Source organism: Mustela nivalis (genome assembly GCF_964662115.1).
Source record: "Mustela nivalis genome assembly, chromosome: 2".
In the NCBI taxonomy this organism is placed as follows: Eukaryota; Metazoa; Chordata; class Mammalia; order Carnivora; family Mustelidae; genus Mustela; species Mustela nivalis.
The window spans coordinates 147776120-147792435 of NC_139021.1; the positions used below are offsets into that span (position 1 = coordinate 147776120).

The following is a 16316-nucleotide window of genomic DNA, read 5'->3' on the forward strand; positions in this document are numbered from 1 at the left end:
TATATTAAAGCTTCAGTACACTCAATTTTAAAAGGTTCCTAATTAACCTAAACACATATAAAAAAGGAAAAACAAATTGTCACTTTCCTCTATCAAGAAGTACCATTTCTTACCTTTTAGTTTGAATGAAAATTTGGCTTTAAATATTTCCTATTAAAAAAAGAGAAACCCAAAGAAAAGTCCTTTCAGTTCTATTTCCTCTTTATATACATAAATACAAGATCAGTGGTCATTTGCCACTTATGAAAATGAAGTCTGAATAAAAACATCCAAAATTTATCACCCTAAAGAATATATTTTAAGAAAGCTTCACAGGCCATCTTGTTCCTATGGATAGGCTCTTAGAGCTAAGCTTGGACACAGCTACCAAAAAGAGGTTGGATCGTAGTAAGAGAAACCAATTTACATTACATTTTTTATTTCACATCCATTTCTATTTGGGCTGCAACATTAGCATGTGTCAGGCAGGTTGGAACTGGATACAGGAGACCGGAGTTCAGTCCTACCCATCTGCTAGCTCTCTAGATCCATGACTTTGGCAAAGTCACTTAACTCTCTTGCCTGCATCTTTCGCAGCTATGCTATGAAGGAGTTGGATCAGATGATCCCTAAAGACTCTTTTAGAGTGGAGAATTCCATAATCCCTGCTATAATTTTTCTCCTTGCACTGGATATTAGACTATAAACACACAAGTGAAATTTCCAGAAATATAAATTAATCTTGACTATACATGTATCAGTAACCACTAACAAAAGATCATTTTAAACAGAACTGTCTTCAGACCTCACTATCTACAACATCCCCAAGATCTTTGCAAATCTAAAGAATTAAGTCTCAGAATTTAGGTGAATCCTCTTGCATCCCAAGTTAGAGGAGAATAAATCACAAATCTAATAGGGTATATGGACTAAGTCCAAGTATGATAAAAAAGCATCAAATTCTAACTTTCAGCACAACTAGGTGCCAAAATAATCACTTAAATTAACCTGCAGGGAGTTTGATTTTAATTTTCTTTTTGGCATCAATGTTAAGCTATGAAGAAAATTCAAATAAATATAAATAACACCAAAAAACAATTCACAGTGTCCTCCTGCAACAAATGAGTCAAACTAAAAATGAGTAAAATGATGGATACTCATACCACAGGTGTGGTTTGAGGCCATCAACATATGATTTTAGTAACAACTGCTAACACTGAGTTCTTACAGCATGCTGAATGGTTCTAGCAGCTTTAAAAGCACAAACTCAAGATTTACAAGAATTAACTCAGTTAATCCTTACAAAAACTGGATATGGTACATATTAGTATCATCTCCATTTTGAAAATAAGGCAAAATACGTATCAAAGGGTTAAATAATTCATCTAGGGTTAAAGGCCAGAAAGCAGTGGAGCTGAGGTTTGAACCCTAGCCGAGGTTTGAACCCCCATGACTTAAGGACATGCTCCCTCACTCACTATTCTACAAAGCTATCATGGCCAAGTCATTCTGCTCTACTCCAAGCAAATATACCTCATGCCAGCAGAAGAATTTCCTCAAGTTGTTTATATTATTTAAATGCCTGCTGGCAAAAAGACCCAACAGTATAGATTTGAAAGTATAACTCATGCCGTTCTAATGAAACTCAAGGTGTTCTGTGACCTCTTACACCCTGGCTACTCTAAAAGCTCAAGGCTTTTTGCTCACTCCTCTCAGCCAACTCTTACTCTGTAACTGGTCTTGTCCTCTGGCAAAAAAAACTGTGGTTTTTTTGGTTTGTTTGTTTGTTTGTTTGTTTAAGATTTTATTTATTTATTTGTCAGAGAGAGAGAGAGAGAGAGAGAGAGAGAGCACAGGCAGAGTGGCAGGCAGAGACAGAGAGAGAAGCAAGCTCCCTGCCAAGCAAGAAGCCTGATGTGGGACTCGATCCCAAAGCACTGGGATCATGAACTGAGCTGAAGGCAGCCACTTAACCAAATGAGCCACCCAGGTGTCCCTGGCTACTGGTTTTTAATCAACACCACCTGTAGCTGCTTCCAAGCCCCCATATTACTAAAGCCTCCATCTATAATCCTTTCACCTTCTTAAAAAAAAAAGAAAAAAAAAAGATTTTTTTATTTATTTGAGAGAGAGAGAGAGTTGGGGGAAGGGCAGAAGCAATCTTCAAGCAGACTCTGCTGAACCGTGAAGTCCAACCTGGAACTTGATCCCCACAACCTTGAGGTCACAACCTGAGCCAAAACAAAGAGTCAGACACTTAACTGACTAAGCCACCCAGGTGTCCTGATCCTTTCACTTGCTTTAAATGTACTCTCTCTTTAAGAATTCAACCATCTCCAAAATGGCAAATCCCAAATCCAGATCCAGATCCAGAATTTGTGGCCAATAAAGATTAAACAGCAACAGTGCAGACACTGGACTCATGGGCATCAATCCTGGTTTGTATCCTAACACTGCTGCATGCCATCCTTGTGATCTTGGGCTAGATATTTACCTCTCTATGCCTTGGTTGTTTCACCGACAAAGATAAAAATAAAACTTACCTAATACATTGTTATGAGCTAATACATGTAAGGAAAGCACTTTGTACAATTTCTGGAACACACAATGCATGCAACATGCTCTCAACTAACAACAACAATAATGAAAATATACTGATTTTTGAGAAAGGGAAAATGTGAATTTTGGTTCTGACATTTATTAGCTCTCTCTCTTTGGTCAGGTTTATTAGCCTCTCTTTGAACCTTGGTTTCCTCACCTCAAAAATGTGGCTACAAATTGGAGGGTAACTATGCAAACTAAAGGAGAAAATAAGTCTTTCTTAAACCCAGTTGATCATTAGTAATCCACAGGCAGTTAAAATTTCCCAAAGCCATTTCCCAGATCCACTAACTAAGGCAGCATCTCCAGGGTTCTGATGACCATTCCACTTACTCTAGACACCTTGAATGCATTACCATTTACAAGACCCCATTCTAGGCACTGGGCCCACAGAAGAGGACAATGTGAAAGTGTTAAGGAAGGAATATTCTTACTCAAATGTGTAAGAGCAAGGCTGAGAGAGAAATAGAGTGTGATGTGTTCTGACAGAAGTAAGCAAAGTGATAAGGAGCCTGTGGTAAGACAAAGTGAACTGAACTGGCCCATACTTCTATTATACCCTTTCATTTTTTTATTGATAGGCTTCTATAATTTCAGAGAATTTTTCATTTAATATAAATATGCAATAAAAATCAACTGAAAAACTTCTTAATCTCACAAGGGATGTATCCCGTGTTTACGGACTTCCTGGCTACAATGATTTGGTCCAACAGTGACCTAGAGTATTTCCATAACATTTTAATTTTTAAAAGATTTTATTTATGTATTTGAGAGTGAGCAAGAGAGCTCATGAGCTGGGGGGGAAGGGTAGAGGGTGAAGCAGACCCCTCACTGAGTGCAGAGCCTGATGCGGGACTTGATTCCAGGATCCTGGGATCATGACCTAAACTGAAGGCAGACACTTAACCAACTGAGTCAACCAGGTGCCCCTCCATAAAATTTTTAATGAAGGAGTTCTCCTTCCTTCTAGGGTCACTCAAATATAGTATTATAAGCCTGTGACTTTTGGTCCCCAGCTCCTGCCATCTCACCCACATCTGCTAGTAACCCCCATTCAGGCTTAAGTGACTACGTAGATTAGTGTCTGTTAAAACTAAGAATCCTACTATAGAACTTTGTTTCAGTGTTGGTGAGTTGGAGATAGGTGGTGGGAGAGGAATGGGATCTTTGTGGAACAGTTAACACTAGAGTGGAGTCTTAAAGGAACATAGGGAATTAACTAGACAATAACAGGCAATTTCAGAAAAATGTGCAAAACCTTAAATTAATGAAAGGCACAAAGGGTCGTTGAATAAGTTATTGTTAAAGAGAAGTTCATTGAGCATATTTTATTTGTAAATCACTTTTAGGTAGTGAAGGTAGGGAATGGAGATAGACAAGAAAATACATGGGATTATAACATCAAGATACATTCTAATTACAGAAAACTAACAATGGCATAATTTTCCCAAGTCAGGTAACATAGTACTGAAAAGGTATACAAAATAAATACTGAAGGAAATGGAAGGGGGAATTGGCAAAAATATAAAAGAAAGACCTTTAGAGTACCACTCAATCCCTTCACAAAGCAAGCAGTCAAAATTAGAGGGATACAGAGTGTGATCTAATAAGTAATCAGGGTAGAATCTAATAGACCTAGAATAGTCTTACACCCTTCAGAGACATCTCTTCACATGCTAATATAGTATCTGCAACAACTGACTGTTAGGTCACCAAGAGAAGCTCAAAAAACTCCAAAAAGTAGAAATAATATTATCTATACTCTTTGATGATAATGTAATACAATTTACAAATAAAAGGTAAAAGAAACCATTTTGTTTTTAAACTGACCATTTCAAAATGGTTTTAAATTATCTCCAAAAAATCTCATGGTTGTCTGGTGGTACACATAAGGCAGAAGCCCATTTCACAGTCTCTACTGAGATAGGATGAATAAAGCTGCAAAAGGAAGTTGCTTCCATCCTAACAATGAAAAAAGGCCAAGTAATTAAAAAAATATTTTTTTCCTGAGTCTACCAGAGAGTTGCATTGTTGCAAGGTAACCAAAGTATGGCAACCCCCTCCAAGAAGATATGAAACACATAAACTACTATCTTTGAAAGAGCATAGGAGACAGAGGTGACCCCCATACAAATGGGTAAGAATAAATCAACTAAAACTTTAATATAATTTTAAAAGCCAAGGGTAGACTGGGGGGGGGGGGTTACTTTGGAATAAGCAGGAGCCCCAGAAATAGAGTTCACATTCACTCAAAAGCTTTTTTCCATAGGCCTCTACAAGCTGCTCAGAAAGATGAGGGGCCAGGCAGGAGAACAGAGAAAGCCCATGTGGTAGCACAGGCATGCAAGAAATGACTGGCCGCTGGTGGGGGACAGGCGCCAAGTCCCTCCCTCTTCCCCATATCCCTTCTTTCCCACCCTCTGGCTCTAAAATCCACTGGCTGGAAGTTGTTAGTAAATGTCTGTTGAATTAATGAATATATGAAAAATATTATATTAACAGTTGTCAGCAGAATGTACAATGAAAAAGGTTCAAAATTAAATTGTTGTAAATTTTAACACTCATGTACAGTTAGGCAGCAAGCATATTAACAAATATTTAGCCTTATTGCTAAAAAAAGAAACACCAGTTTAAGTTTAAATGCTGATGTTCTCACTCTGATTTTTTGTTTGTTTGTTTTTTAAAGATTTTATTTATTTATTTGACAGAGAGAGATTACAAGTAGGCAGAGAGGCAGGCAGAGAGAGAGGAGGAAGCAGGCTCCCCGCTGAGCAGAGAGCCTGATGCGGGACTCGATCCCAGGACCCTGAGATCATGACCTGAGCCAAAGGCAGCGGCTTAACCCACTGAGCCACCCAGGCGCCCTTTTTTTGTTTGCTTTAACTATCCTTCCTTCCTTCTTTCTCTTGTAAGGTAGGGATAGCATCTGATGGTTCAAAGAGTCTTCCTGGTAGGTTTGGTAAGACCTAGGCACAGATAAAGTTGGCCAGTCGAGAAAGAGTTAATATTGGCCCTATTGGCCCTGTTTTTATCTGCTCTAAGAGAGTTTTAGTTTTCCAATCTTGTATTATCTACTGATACTCTGAACTGGACCATAACCTCTTGATTCTTTCCTATGCATCTGCTTTATCTCCCTAATATTGAGTCATTAGCAAACATCTTTTTCTTGGTACTCTCTTCTCTAGGATTCATCTAGGATGTAAATCCCCCCTTGCTCATGTCTATGTGACTAATGAAAAGGTGAGCTTGTAAAAGAAGGGCTTACACTATCCTGATGGCTGACTTTTTAAAAAAATTGAGATATAACTGATATATAAAATTGTTTCCAGGTATACAATATAATGATTTGATATTTGTATATACTGAGAAATGATCACAACAAAAAGTAGTTAACACCGAGAAATGATCACAACAAAAAGTAGTTAACACCCATCATCACACATAGTTACCAAAATTCTTTTTCTTATGATGAAAACTTTCAAGATCTACTCTACTAGCAACTTTCCAATATGAAATACAGTTATTCACTATAGTCACCATGTTATACATTACATCCCCATTATTTATTCATTTTATAACTGGAAGTTTGTACATTCTGACCCCCTTTACCCAGCCCCAAACCCACCTCTGGAAACCTGTTCTCTGTATCTATGGCCTAGAGTTTTGTTTGAACATTCCATACATAAGTGAGACATACAGTGTTTGACTTTCTCTGCCTCATACATTTCACTTAGCATAAAAATGCCTCCAAGGCCCATCCATGTTGTCAGAACACTTCTGACAAAACTCTTTGTTACAAAAACAATATAAGCTTACAACAGAAAAATACAAATAAAAAAAAATCATCTGAATCACTCACTAAGAGACAACCATGGTTAATCTTTGCACATAAATGAATAAACACAGAAAATCTCAAATTTGTGTGATACTTATTTTCCTCTGCTTTGGCAATATTCCAAAAAAACATTTCCATGCCAGCAGTTTATTTCTGCAACAGTTAAAATGTCTGCATAATATTTCATTACATAGATGTACCATAATATCTTTCTTTCCAAAATCAATATTAGCAAATAATTCCCCACTAAAGAATAAATAACTACTTCAATTTTTAAATGATTATTCAAATTCATGACGAGGAGGGAGTTGTCAAAAAGTCACTCTAAAGTATAAGTCTCAATACTTGAGAAAATGAAATACATAATGAAAATCTTTGAATGCTATGCTTGATACTCACCAGGGGAAACAAAACTATAATCTGAGAAAAAGATTTTTTATGCCATAAGGAAAAGAAAGGAAACAAACTCATTTATAAAGCTTCTCAAATTGTCCATCACAAATGACCAAGGCTTATGGCAGACCTGGTGTTTTGGATTGATGATATGAATCTACTCATTCATTTTACTTAAGGGAAAAACAGAAAAAAAGTGTCTGTCATAAGATCAATAAGCCTAGAGCAAAAAACAGGTTTCTCAAACAAACTGAGGATGATAAAGGATTTCATAAAGTCAGAAATTCTTTCTTCTATAGATTTTCAAAACACTGAAAATAATAACATGTAGTTTTTGTTTCTGAATATGAAAAAAGTATGGGGAAGGAAATCTTTAGAATGAAGAAACAGAAAAGATTTTTCTAAACATGCCGCAAATATGTGAACACATAAAAATTAACTCCACATGACAACAACCTAATAGGCTAAAATAAATGAAAAAACCTGAGAAAAACACCTGCAACATGATAATTAACATGTTTTAATATACAAAGAGTTATTAATAGTCAATGAAAAGTCAAAACTATTCCCAAAGAGCTAAGTGAACAGAAGAGTGAAAAGCAATTCACAAAGCAAATAAAAATGGGCACTATATGTATGAAAAATGTTAAACCTCAGAGAAATTTTAAAAGTTGACAAAATCCCATATTGGTAAAGCTTCTTATATAAGGAAGATAGGATAAATTGACATGGCTTTTCAGAAGAACAGTTTGCAACAAGTAATCAAAATATAAAGATACATATGGCCTTTGAGTCATTGATCTCGCTTATAGGAATTAATCCTACAAAAATAATGATATGTAACATACATTCATATATTGCAGTATTGCTTATAAGATAAAATAAACCAACTGTATATAAATGGGAGAACCAATGAAATAAATTATGGTACACAGAGGTACATACAACAGAATGCTATGTAGCTATTAAAAATGTTGACAGTACATTTACATTTGTTGGTGTTGAAAAAAATCCATTAGACTAGGGTTTTCAAAAAGAAGAGTTTAGAGCATAGACAGTATGGTGTGATGTTATTAATGTCAAATGGTTACAAAGATTGTTACATAGAAATGTCTTCTGAAAGGATGGTCACCAAATGCTAAAAATGAATTCTGATGATTTTTACATACTTCATAATATTTTTCTCGATTAAAAAAATAGTAAATGTGTCACTTTTACAAAAGTAACATTCATAAATTATGACAGACTCAACTGTTTTATTCCCAGTGAAACAGATTTTAATCTGTTTCTAGGCTGGCTATCAAGTCTAGCTGGTTGTTTTATGTTTGCTTTGTTTTCTTGTTACTTTAATAACTGTAGTATAACAAAGAATTTCAAAAACCTCTGGAATTTTCAGAATGATACTGTCTTTGTTATGCTAAGGAAGTGACTCTGAGAGGACCCTGAGAGAGCTTTAAGTTTGGGATTTTCAGCCATTGACCTCCAGGGAGTGGAAGGAGGGCTGAAATTGAGTTCAGTGATGTGGCCAATGATTTTATCAATGATGCCTACATAATGAAGCCCCAGTGAAAACTTCCAGACATCAAAGGTCAGTGGAGCCTCCAGGTTAACAAACATATTAATGTGTGAGGAGGGTGATGTGCCGTGACACCACAGAGAGAAGGCATGGAAACTCTGTATTCCCTCCCAGATCTCACACCTGTTACCATAAAACTGTAGTAGCACCTTCCTGAGCTCTCGGAGTTATTCCAGTGAATTATCAAACCCAAAGGGTGTTGTAAGAACCCCCTAGATTAATAGGCAGGTGGTCAGAGGTATAGGTAGCCTGGGGACACCTTGCCCCATACTTGTGGCTAGAGTCTGAAGTAGGGGTGGTCTTATGGAGGACTCTGCCCTTAACCTGTTGGATTTGTCCTAACTCCAGGTAGTTAATGGCAGGATTATATTGCAGCACATTTAGCTGGTATCAGACCAGTCAGGCTGACACAGAATAGTAACCTTCCTAAGTAATGATATAATACTATTTTCTGTAACTAGTACTTTTCAGAGTTAAGAAAATGTCATAATTTGCTAAATGGCCAATAGTTTTGTTGATCAGATTTTGTGATATTTTTATCATAAACAATAAAATACAAGAAATGTTCATCTTTCTTGGGTATCCAAATGGCTCCTCAAATATGTTATTCATGCAGCTCTCCTAAGCTATACTCCCACACATGTGTACCTTTACTCACTACTATACTACATTTGTCTATGCCTCTCCCATATACTGTGAATTTCAAAGCAAGGACTACATCTTACTCACTTTTGTACTCTCAGTCTACCACAACAGATGCCTCTTAAGTTTGGTGAATGCATGAGTCAACAAAATAGTTCTGTCCATCAAAATCACTTCTGCCAAGGAAGGTGCTTAATGGGTGCTTTGGTTTGAAACTTCATAGTCATTTTGGACTCTTCCATATCTCTATAAAACTAAATACTGTGTCTTATAGATCAAAGAGATAAGTGACTTCTGCAGGAAAATAGTAAATAAAAATAAGAATTCCTTTAAACATGATAAGAAAAAAAGAGGATGATGTCAAATATTGTTTTTCTCTTCTCTTTGATCTTTGTGGTCTCTTATTACAATAGAACATTAGAAATCCCAGTTTGAAGGACTAACTTTTCTCCCTAGTCACAATGCTATTAGCCTTCTTAAAACAACTTATTTACTCACCTTTTAATCTAGCGTCACCACCAAAGGCACCACAGCCCCAGTTTCCCGTGGCCACTGCAGAAAGATTCTCTGAAGAAACTCCAGGACGGAGAAATCCACAGTAAGCCTGCAGGATAAAAGAAATATCACAACATGTGAGGGACTAGACACTAACAGTATTTCTGGCTGATGTACTAGGATCAGTAGCTACTATCAAGTTTATGTTCCATTCCCTTTCTCCCTCCCTTCTCTCCCTCCTTTCTTTCTCTCTTTTGGGGCCAAGGTAGAGGGAAAAGCATAAAATCCTGGGATTATACAAGAAGAGAGTAAGAAATGATCAATTCTAGTATTTATTTCTTTTGATGCTAGACAAATCAAAGCCTTTAAACTAATACAGGTCTCAGTTTCTTTATCTTAATCAAACAAATATAAATGGATATATCAGCGATATTCAAGAACTGATGGGACCCAAATTACAAACTACCAGGAACTAAAGGGAAGAAAGGCACTTAACACATTTCTTTATTTGAAGGCTTCTGATCACCCCTTTTTTTCCATTATGCTTCCTCAGTGCTCACTTTGAATTATTGGGACTAGATTAGAAACTGTGATTAGCTTTTAAATGTACTTCCTGCCACTGAAATGCTTGATAATGAGCAAACAATTGTATATATAAGAGGGATTCCTACATCTGGTTATACAATAACCTTTAAGATCCCCTCCAGCTCTAAGATTCTCTTGTTTCATAGCTCTGTTTTAAGCCAGAATATTTTAAAACTTGCTAGTCACCTGAGAAAAGTACAATATATCCTAAGGATGCTGGCTAAGTATTAATTAGAGAAACAGCTAATTTTGTATATGAGAAGACTGCAGTTTAAGGTCCCAGAGTTTCTGTTTTCCATTCTTTACTGTCAGCCCAGTTGGTTTTTCTGCCTCCTAAGGGTTCTTAGTTTTCTGAAACTATCAGACTATATTAAAAAGTTTAATATAATAGCAAAGCAAATCTCCCCTGGGTTCTCTTGAGTATGAAACAAAGCCTAAAATACAGCTTACATATAATAGTAAATAAAATAAAAAGAATGATGTGTGACAAATGTTCCCAGAGAAAAACCAAGAATAAAGAAAGATGCTTCCATGAAACCCACACATAGAATATAGTAAATTGCTTTCTGAAGTTTCCACTAAGGTATAAAAATTTATTTTACACACTGTCTGGATAGATTAACAAGGCTATTCCTTCCACCCCCTCCTGGGCTGTAAATTCTGACAGATATTAATTATAAGTTGGTACCAGACCATTATTCAATGCTGTGATACAGAGCTTACAGTAGAACTCACAAATTACCTGTGTAATCAGATGCATGGAGCTTCTGAAAGTCTCTTTCAGATCAAAAATATCAAAGAGCTCAATTTTTTTCATCAGGTTCTTAAAAAATATAGAGTTTCTGTCTTTATGCCAACAAGGGAGAAAACAAACTCTGTCAGAATAGACATAACTTTGCCTCTTGGTTTGTTATCAAATTCTCCTTAACAGGCCTACACGAAGATGATTTCTTAGCCTCCTGTTGGGGCTGCCTCTCTTTTATACTGTCAGAATGGCTTTAGTCTCTTCCTACTGCCATCTCTGTATCTGGGCTGACATCTTTAATGAGCAAACATAGCTTGGTGAAACTAGAGCCTAACAGAGAACTTGAAATATTTATATTATTAGGAGAAAAATCTAATCTAAAGGGCTAATCAACTGTACTAAAACAAACAAACAAAAACCAAACCACACAAAAGAACCTCTCCACAACTACCTTGAAAAATGCCGTAACAAAAACAAACTATAAAACTGACATTAATTGCCTTTGGTGTTTTGATCAAAACGAATCCAAACTTTAAAAAAGTTAACCAGAAATTAAATGATATACAACAACTATAAAGTAATTGGGTATAAAGAATAACTGTTTATAATCATTAAATACAAAATTATTTTATCCTGTTTAAACCAAGCATTTTTAAGGTCAGAAATAAGAGACAGGCAGCAAGCTCCTCTGAGTCCTCTTTAGAGAGACAACCTATGTTTCTCCCTCCTACTGTAAGGAGAGGGATCCCTCAAATGCTGGAGACCAGAACACGGTCACTAATCAGGAATTATTTCCTTTTACAACAGCAATGGAACCCTTTATTAAAAAAATAAAATTCAGATATGGATAGAGACCTCAAAAGGGTTGCCAAGTTCTTACTTCATGGGGAAAGGTACTAGGAGTTCTCAAGAGCTCCATGCTGGCAACAAAAAACATTTTTTACCCCCACACTCACAGCCAGATCACCTGAGGAGATTAATGAGAGCAGTAAGAAGAAAAAGCCAGCTCAAACTCTATCGTCACATCCTGACCTGACATTCACCAAAGACAGCTTTTTTTTTTAAACTAATAAACAACTTTAAAGGGAAAAGGGGAAGCATTCATATCTTGGATAGTAAGTAGAGGATACCAATGAACAGTTATCTCTCAGAATGAATTTTGATGGGAAAAGAAGAAGAAAGGGAAGATAAAGGTATTTTTGGAGTCCTGAAGGTACAAAGGGGAGCTCTGAAAAGCAAGAGACAGGAAGAAAACACTGGTATCTAGAGTTACAAACTAGAGCCCAGCTGGGAAATAATGAGATAAAGACAGAAATGTAGGACGGAAGCAAAGAAAGTGAAAAATAAAACAAACTAAAAAACAACAACAACAACAACAAAAACAGTTGTAAAAACCTACAGGCCCAGGAGAGGACCCAGGAAATAGATGGTACTCCCAGAAATATTGGTCACAAATACCGAGGCACACACACACATGAACACATGCACACTGAAGTAAGAACTTAGGCTTCAACACCAAGGTTAGCAGGCCTAATAGATATAATTAAACTATCTCTCATTATAATATAAACAGTTTATACTGTTTGCTAGATTAATAATTTAACAATTATTGCTCCTAAAGAGTTGTTTACTTGAAGACAACCTACCACCACCTGTCTAACTTTTTTTTTTTTTTAAAGATTTTATTTATTTATTTGACAGAGAGAGAGATCACAAGCAGGCAGAGAGGCAGGCAGAGAGAGAGAGGAGGAAGCAGGCCTCCTGCTGAGCAGAGAGCCCGATGTGGGGCTCGATCCCAGGACCCTAGGATCATGACTTGAGCCGAAGGCAGAGGGTTAACCCATTGAGCCACCCAGGCGCCCTGCCACCTGTCTAACTTAAACATAGTTGGTACCAATACTGATTGTCTGAGATCTTAGAATACGATGATTTCTTAAAACAAACATAACATTAAAAAGATCCTTAATAATCTTTTGGAAAAGGGGCACCTGTGTGCCTCAGTCAGTTGACTGGCTAGCTTTTGAAGTCAACTCAGATCATGATCTTGGGGTCCTGAGATGGAGCCCCGGGTAAGGTTCTACACTCAGCAGGGCATCTGCTTGAGGATTTTTTTAAAAAGAATCTTTTGGAAGAGAATAAAGTAATATTAATCAAGAGTCTTAAAATATCCTTAGAGGGGTACCTGGCTGGCTCAGTTGGTAGAGCATGTGACTCTTGATCTCAGGGTTGTGAGTTCAAGCCCCACGCTGGGTGTGAAACCTACTTAAAAAAAAAATATTATCAGGGCACCTGGGTGGCTCAGTGGGTTAAGCCTCTGTCTTCGACTCAGTTCATGACCATAGGGTCCTGGGATTGAGCCCCACACTGGGCTCTCTTCTAAGCAGGGGGCCTGCTTCTACCTCTCTCTGTCTGCCTCTCTACTTGTGATCTCTCTAATAAATAAATAAAATCTTAAAAAAAAATGAACCTCTTGGACATTTCAAAAAAATATTATTCTTAGATTAAATAATAACAATTTTGCAAATTTCTTTTGTTATTTGATTAGATAACAAAGAGGTTTATTACTACATTATGGATAATGACAGAAACTTAGGAACACCTAATTGTTCAAAAATAGTAGTTTAATCATCCTACCATCAATCCTACCAGTTTTATGGACATAAAACATATTATGAAGATATTAGGGAATATGAAAAATATTTACAATATATTGATAAACAGGTAAAATACAAAGTTATAGATAACTTTTAAACACATTCTTATGAAACTAAATATTCATGTGGAATGACCTATAACAATGAAAACAACTTTTTGAAAGGTAGGATCATGGGTGACTTTTTTCTCTTTAAAATAACCGCAACACTAGTAAACTGACTTTGCTTTTGTTTAAAATGAAAGAATTATGCAGACCTTAGTTTCCTTGTGTGTGAAATCAAAGATTGGATTAGGTATACCTATTGTTATTCTGATTCTACATATTCAGAGACTGAAGGAAAAATTCACTAAAAATGACACATTTTGGGCTAATATTCCTGAAAAGTAGTGCCACATAGTTGACCCTTGATCACAATGGGTTTAAACTGCATGGTCCACTTAAATGCAGGGGTTTTTCTGGATAAATACAGTATAGTACTGTAAATGTATTTTCTCTTATGATTTTCTTAACATTTTCTTTAGCTTAAGAATACAGTATATATAATACATAAAACATACAAACTATGTGTTAATCAACTGTTTATGTTGTCAATAAGGCCTCCAGTCAATAGTAGGCTATTAATAGTTAAGTTCTGGGGGAGTTCAAAGTTACACATAGATTTCTGACCATGCAGACGGTTGGCATCCCTGATCTCCAAGTTGTTCAAGAGTCAACTGTACTTTAAGAAAATGTAAATGATCAGATGTTGAATTCCTCCTCCATTCTAACACTCTCACAACTAAATGAGCTATTATCAGCTACTCTATGTGTTAAACTCCTTAGAAAAGAAATACCAGCAGCTATTATTGAATCAAGATCTGGTTTAGTAACAACCTCTTTCCAAATTTGTTAATGGGTAATACCAAAAACATCAAGAAATCAATTTAAAAAGGGTAAATGGGGATTTCATGTTGAGATGGTTAGTTTGCTTAATCAATTTCTGATCCAGAAGCCTCTCTGAAATATATTCATTACTTAATCTTACTTGAACGAGTCTAACATGGTTAAATACAACTTTTCACAGATGATTTCTTTCTTCCCTTGCTGAGCTATTTGCCACTTTTGCAAGCTGGAGTCATAAATCTTCCCAACTGCAAAGATAATGCTCCTCTAGAATGTCGCCCAGCTGATCTCTCAGAGGATTAAACATTGCTTCACAATACCAGTTAGATAAAAGGTGACCGATTCTTCCTTTTAAAAACCAACTCTGTTTGCAGGTCACGATGTGGGTCCAATAGGACAGGTGAAACCTGGACAGAGCAGACTGTTTCCAGAGAGAATAAAACACTTTGTGGGATTGCCCTTTCAATTATTATCAGATGACTAATACCTAAAAGTAGCAAACAAGCCCCTAGAGTTCAGAGATCCACACTGAATTCTGATGGTGAAAATTGGTCTTATGCTCTCTTACTTCCTAGAAAAAAATGAGTTTTTCTATTCCTGTTCACTTTCTCTCTGGCATGAAAAAAGTAGAATTATTTAAGTCATCTCTAAAAGCATTTTAATATAGACTTCTGCTTTAAACCTAAGTTTACAAAACAGTGAGATATAAATATTTAACTTAAATTCTCTCCAAGTTGTGCTGTCAGTTTATGTAATACTCCCTGTTGCTGTACTAAAATTCATACTCTATTTTAATAGGTAAATGTAACCAATAAATGATGGAATGCTTTTATTTAGACCCAAAGTTATCTGGATTTGGATTAGTTCTCTAAGTTGTTGATGACATTTAACAAAATCATTTATTGCTTTCTGCTTTTTCAAAAGGAAGAATTAGGAAACGAATTCTCAGCTATAAAGGCAAATGGTTTGGAATTTGGTCATGAATGAAAGAACATACATTTGTCAAGTGGCTTCTCATGGTGCCAGGCCCTGAGCTAGGTGCTTTCTCAATATTTGCCCATATGATGATGGGCTACTCTACACCTACGGTATTTCCTTGTCTTATGGGAATTTAATAAATAGGTTGGGGGGAAAGTCCTCAAATTTCCTTAAAAAAGTGTATCAAACAGAATAGGATATTGAGAAAAGCAATCAACTGGAGACCTGCTCACAGTATAGGATTGTGATTAAAAGAAAAGAGGTAACCAAAGCATATATGCCTATAGGAGATTGTTAACAAAATGCAGGGGATAGTCTTTTTTTTTTTTTTTAAAGATTTTATTTATATATCTGACAGACAGAGATCACAAGTAGGTAGAGAGGCAGGCAGAGAGAGAGAGGAGGAAGCAGGCTTTCTGCGGAGCAGACAGCCCGATGTGGGGTTCGATCCCAGGACACTGGGATCCTGGCCTGAGCCGAAGGCAGAGGCTTTAACCCACTGAGCCACCCAGGCGCCTCTGAAGGGGATATTCTTAATGATTTAAGACTGAAACAGGTTAAAAAGTCTGGAAAGACAGTCCTAGTTACAGTACTCTCTATCTGGAAGAAGTTATGTTTTTTAAAAAGTGATTTGAAGCGAGGGGAACCTGAATTCAAGTCCTGAATTCATCACTGCCCATATGTGTGACATGGGGCAACCTATTCAACTTCTTAAGTCTCGGTCCATGATCTCTAAATTGGAGACAAGAAGACTATCTACATCTCCCTGGGTGGTGAAGTGCCAAGTAGCATGCCTAACTATCATAAGCATTTACATCATAAGCATATCATTTAATGTGAGCTATTACTTTTACTGTTGTTACTTACATAATTTAAGAAAACTTCAACCTTCATTTGACAGAAAGGAATCTCTTATGAACTATAAATTAAATTTAATGCATATTAATAT

The 16316-nt window shown here is 36.4% G+C and overlaps 1 protein-coding gene across 4 annotated transcripts in view; it reads right to left on the reverse strand.

Moving 5' to 3' along the window:
• The window catches only part of PARG (poly(ADP-ribose) glycohydrolase), a 123963-nt gene that overhangs the window by 5905 nt on the left and 101742 nt on the right, over window positions 1-16316 (reverse strand). For all 4 annotated transcript variants that reach the window (XM_082718696.1, XM_082718693.1, XM_082718694.1 and 1 more), the window contains exon 16: window positions 9525-9630. In XM_082718696.1, the coding sequence (XP_082574822.1) occupies window positions 9525-9630 (106 nt within the window). The remainder of the gene's footprint in view (window positions 1-9524; window positions 9631-16316) is intronic.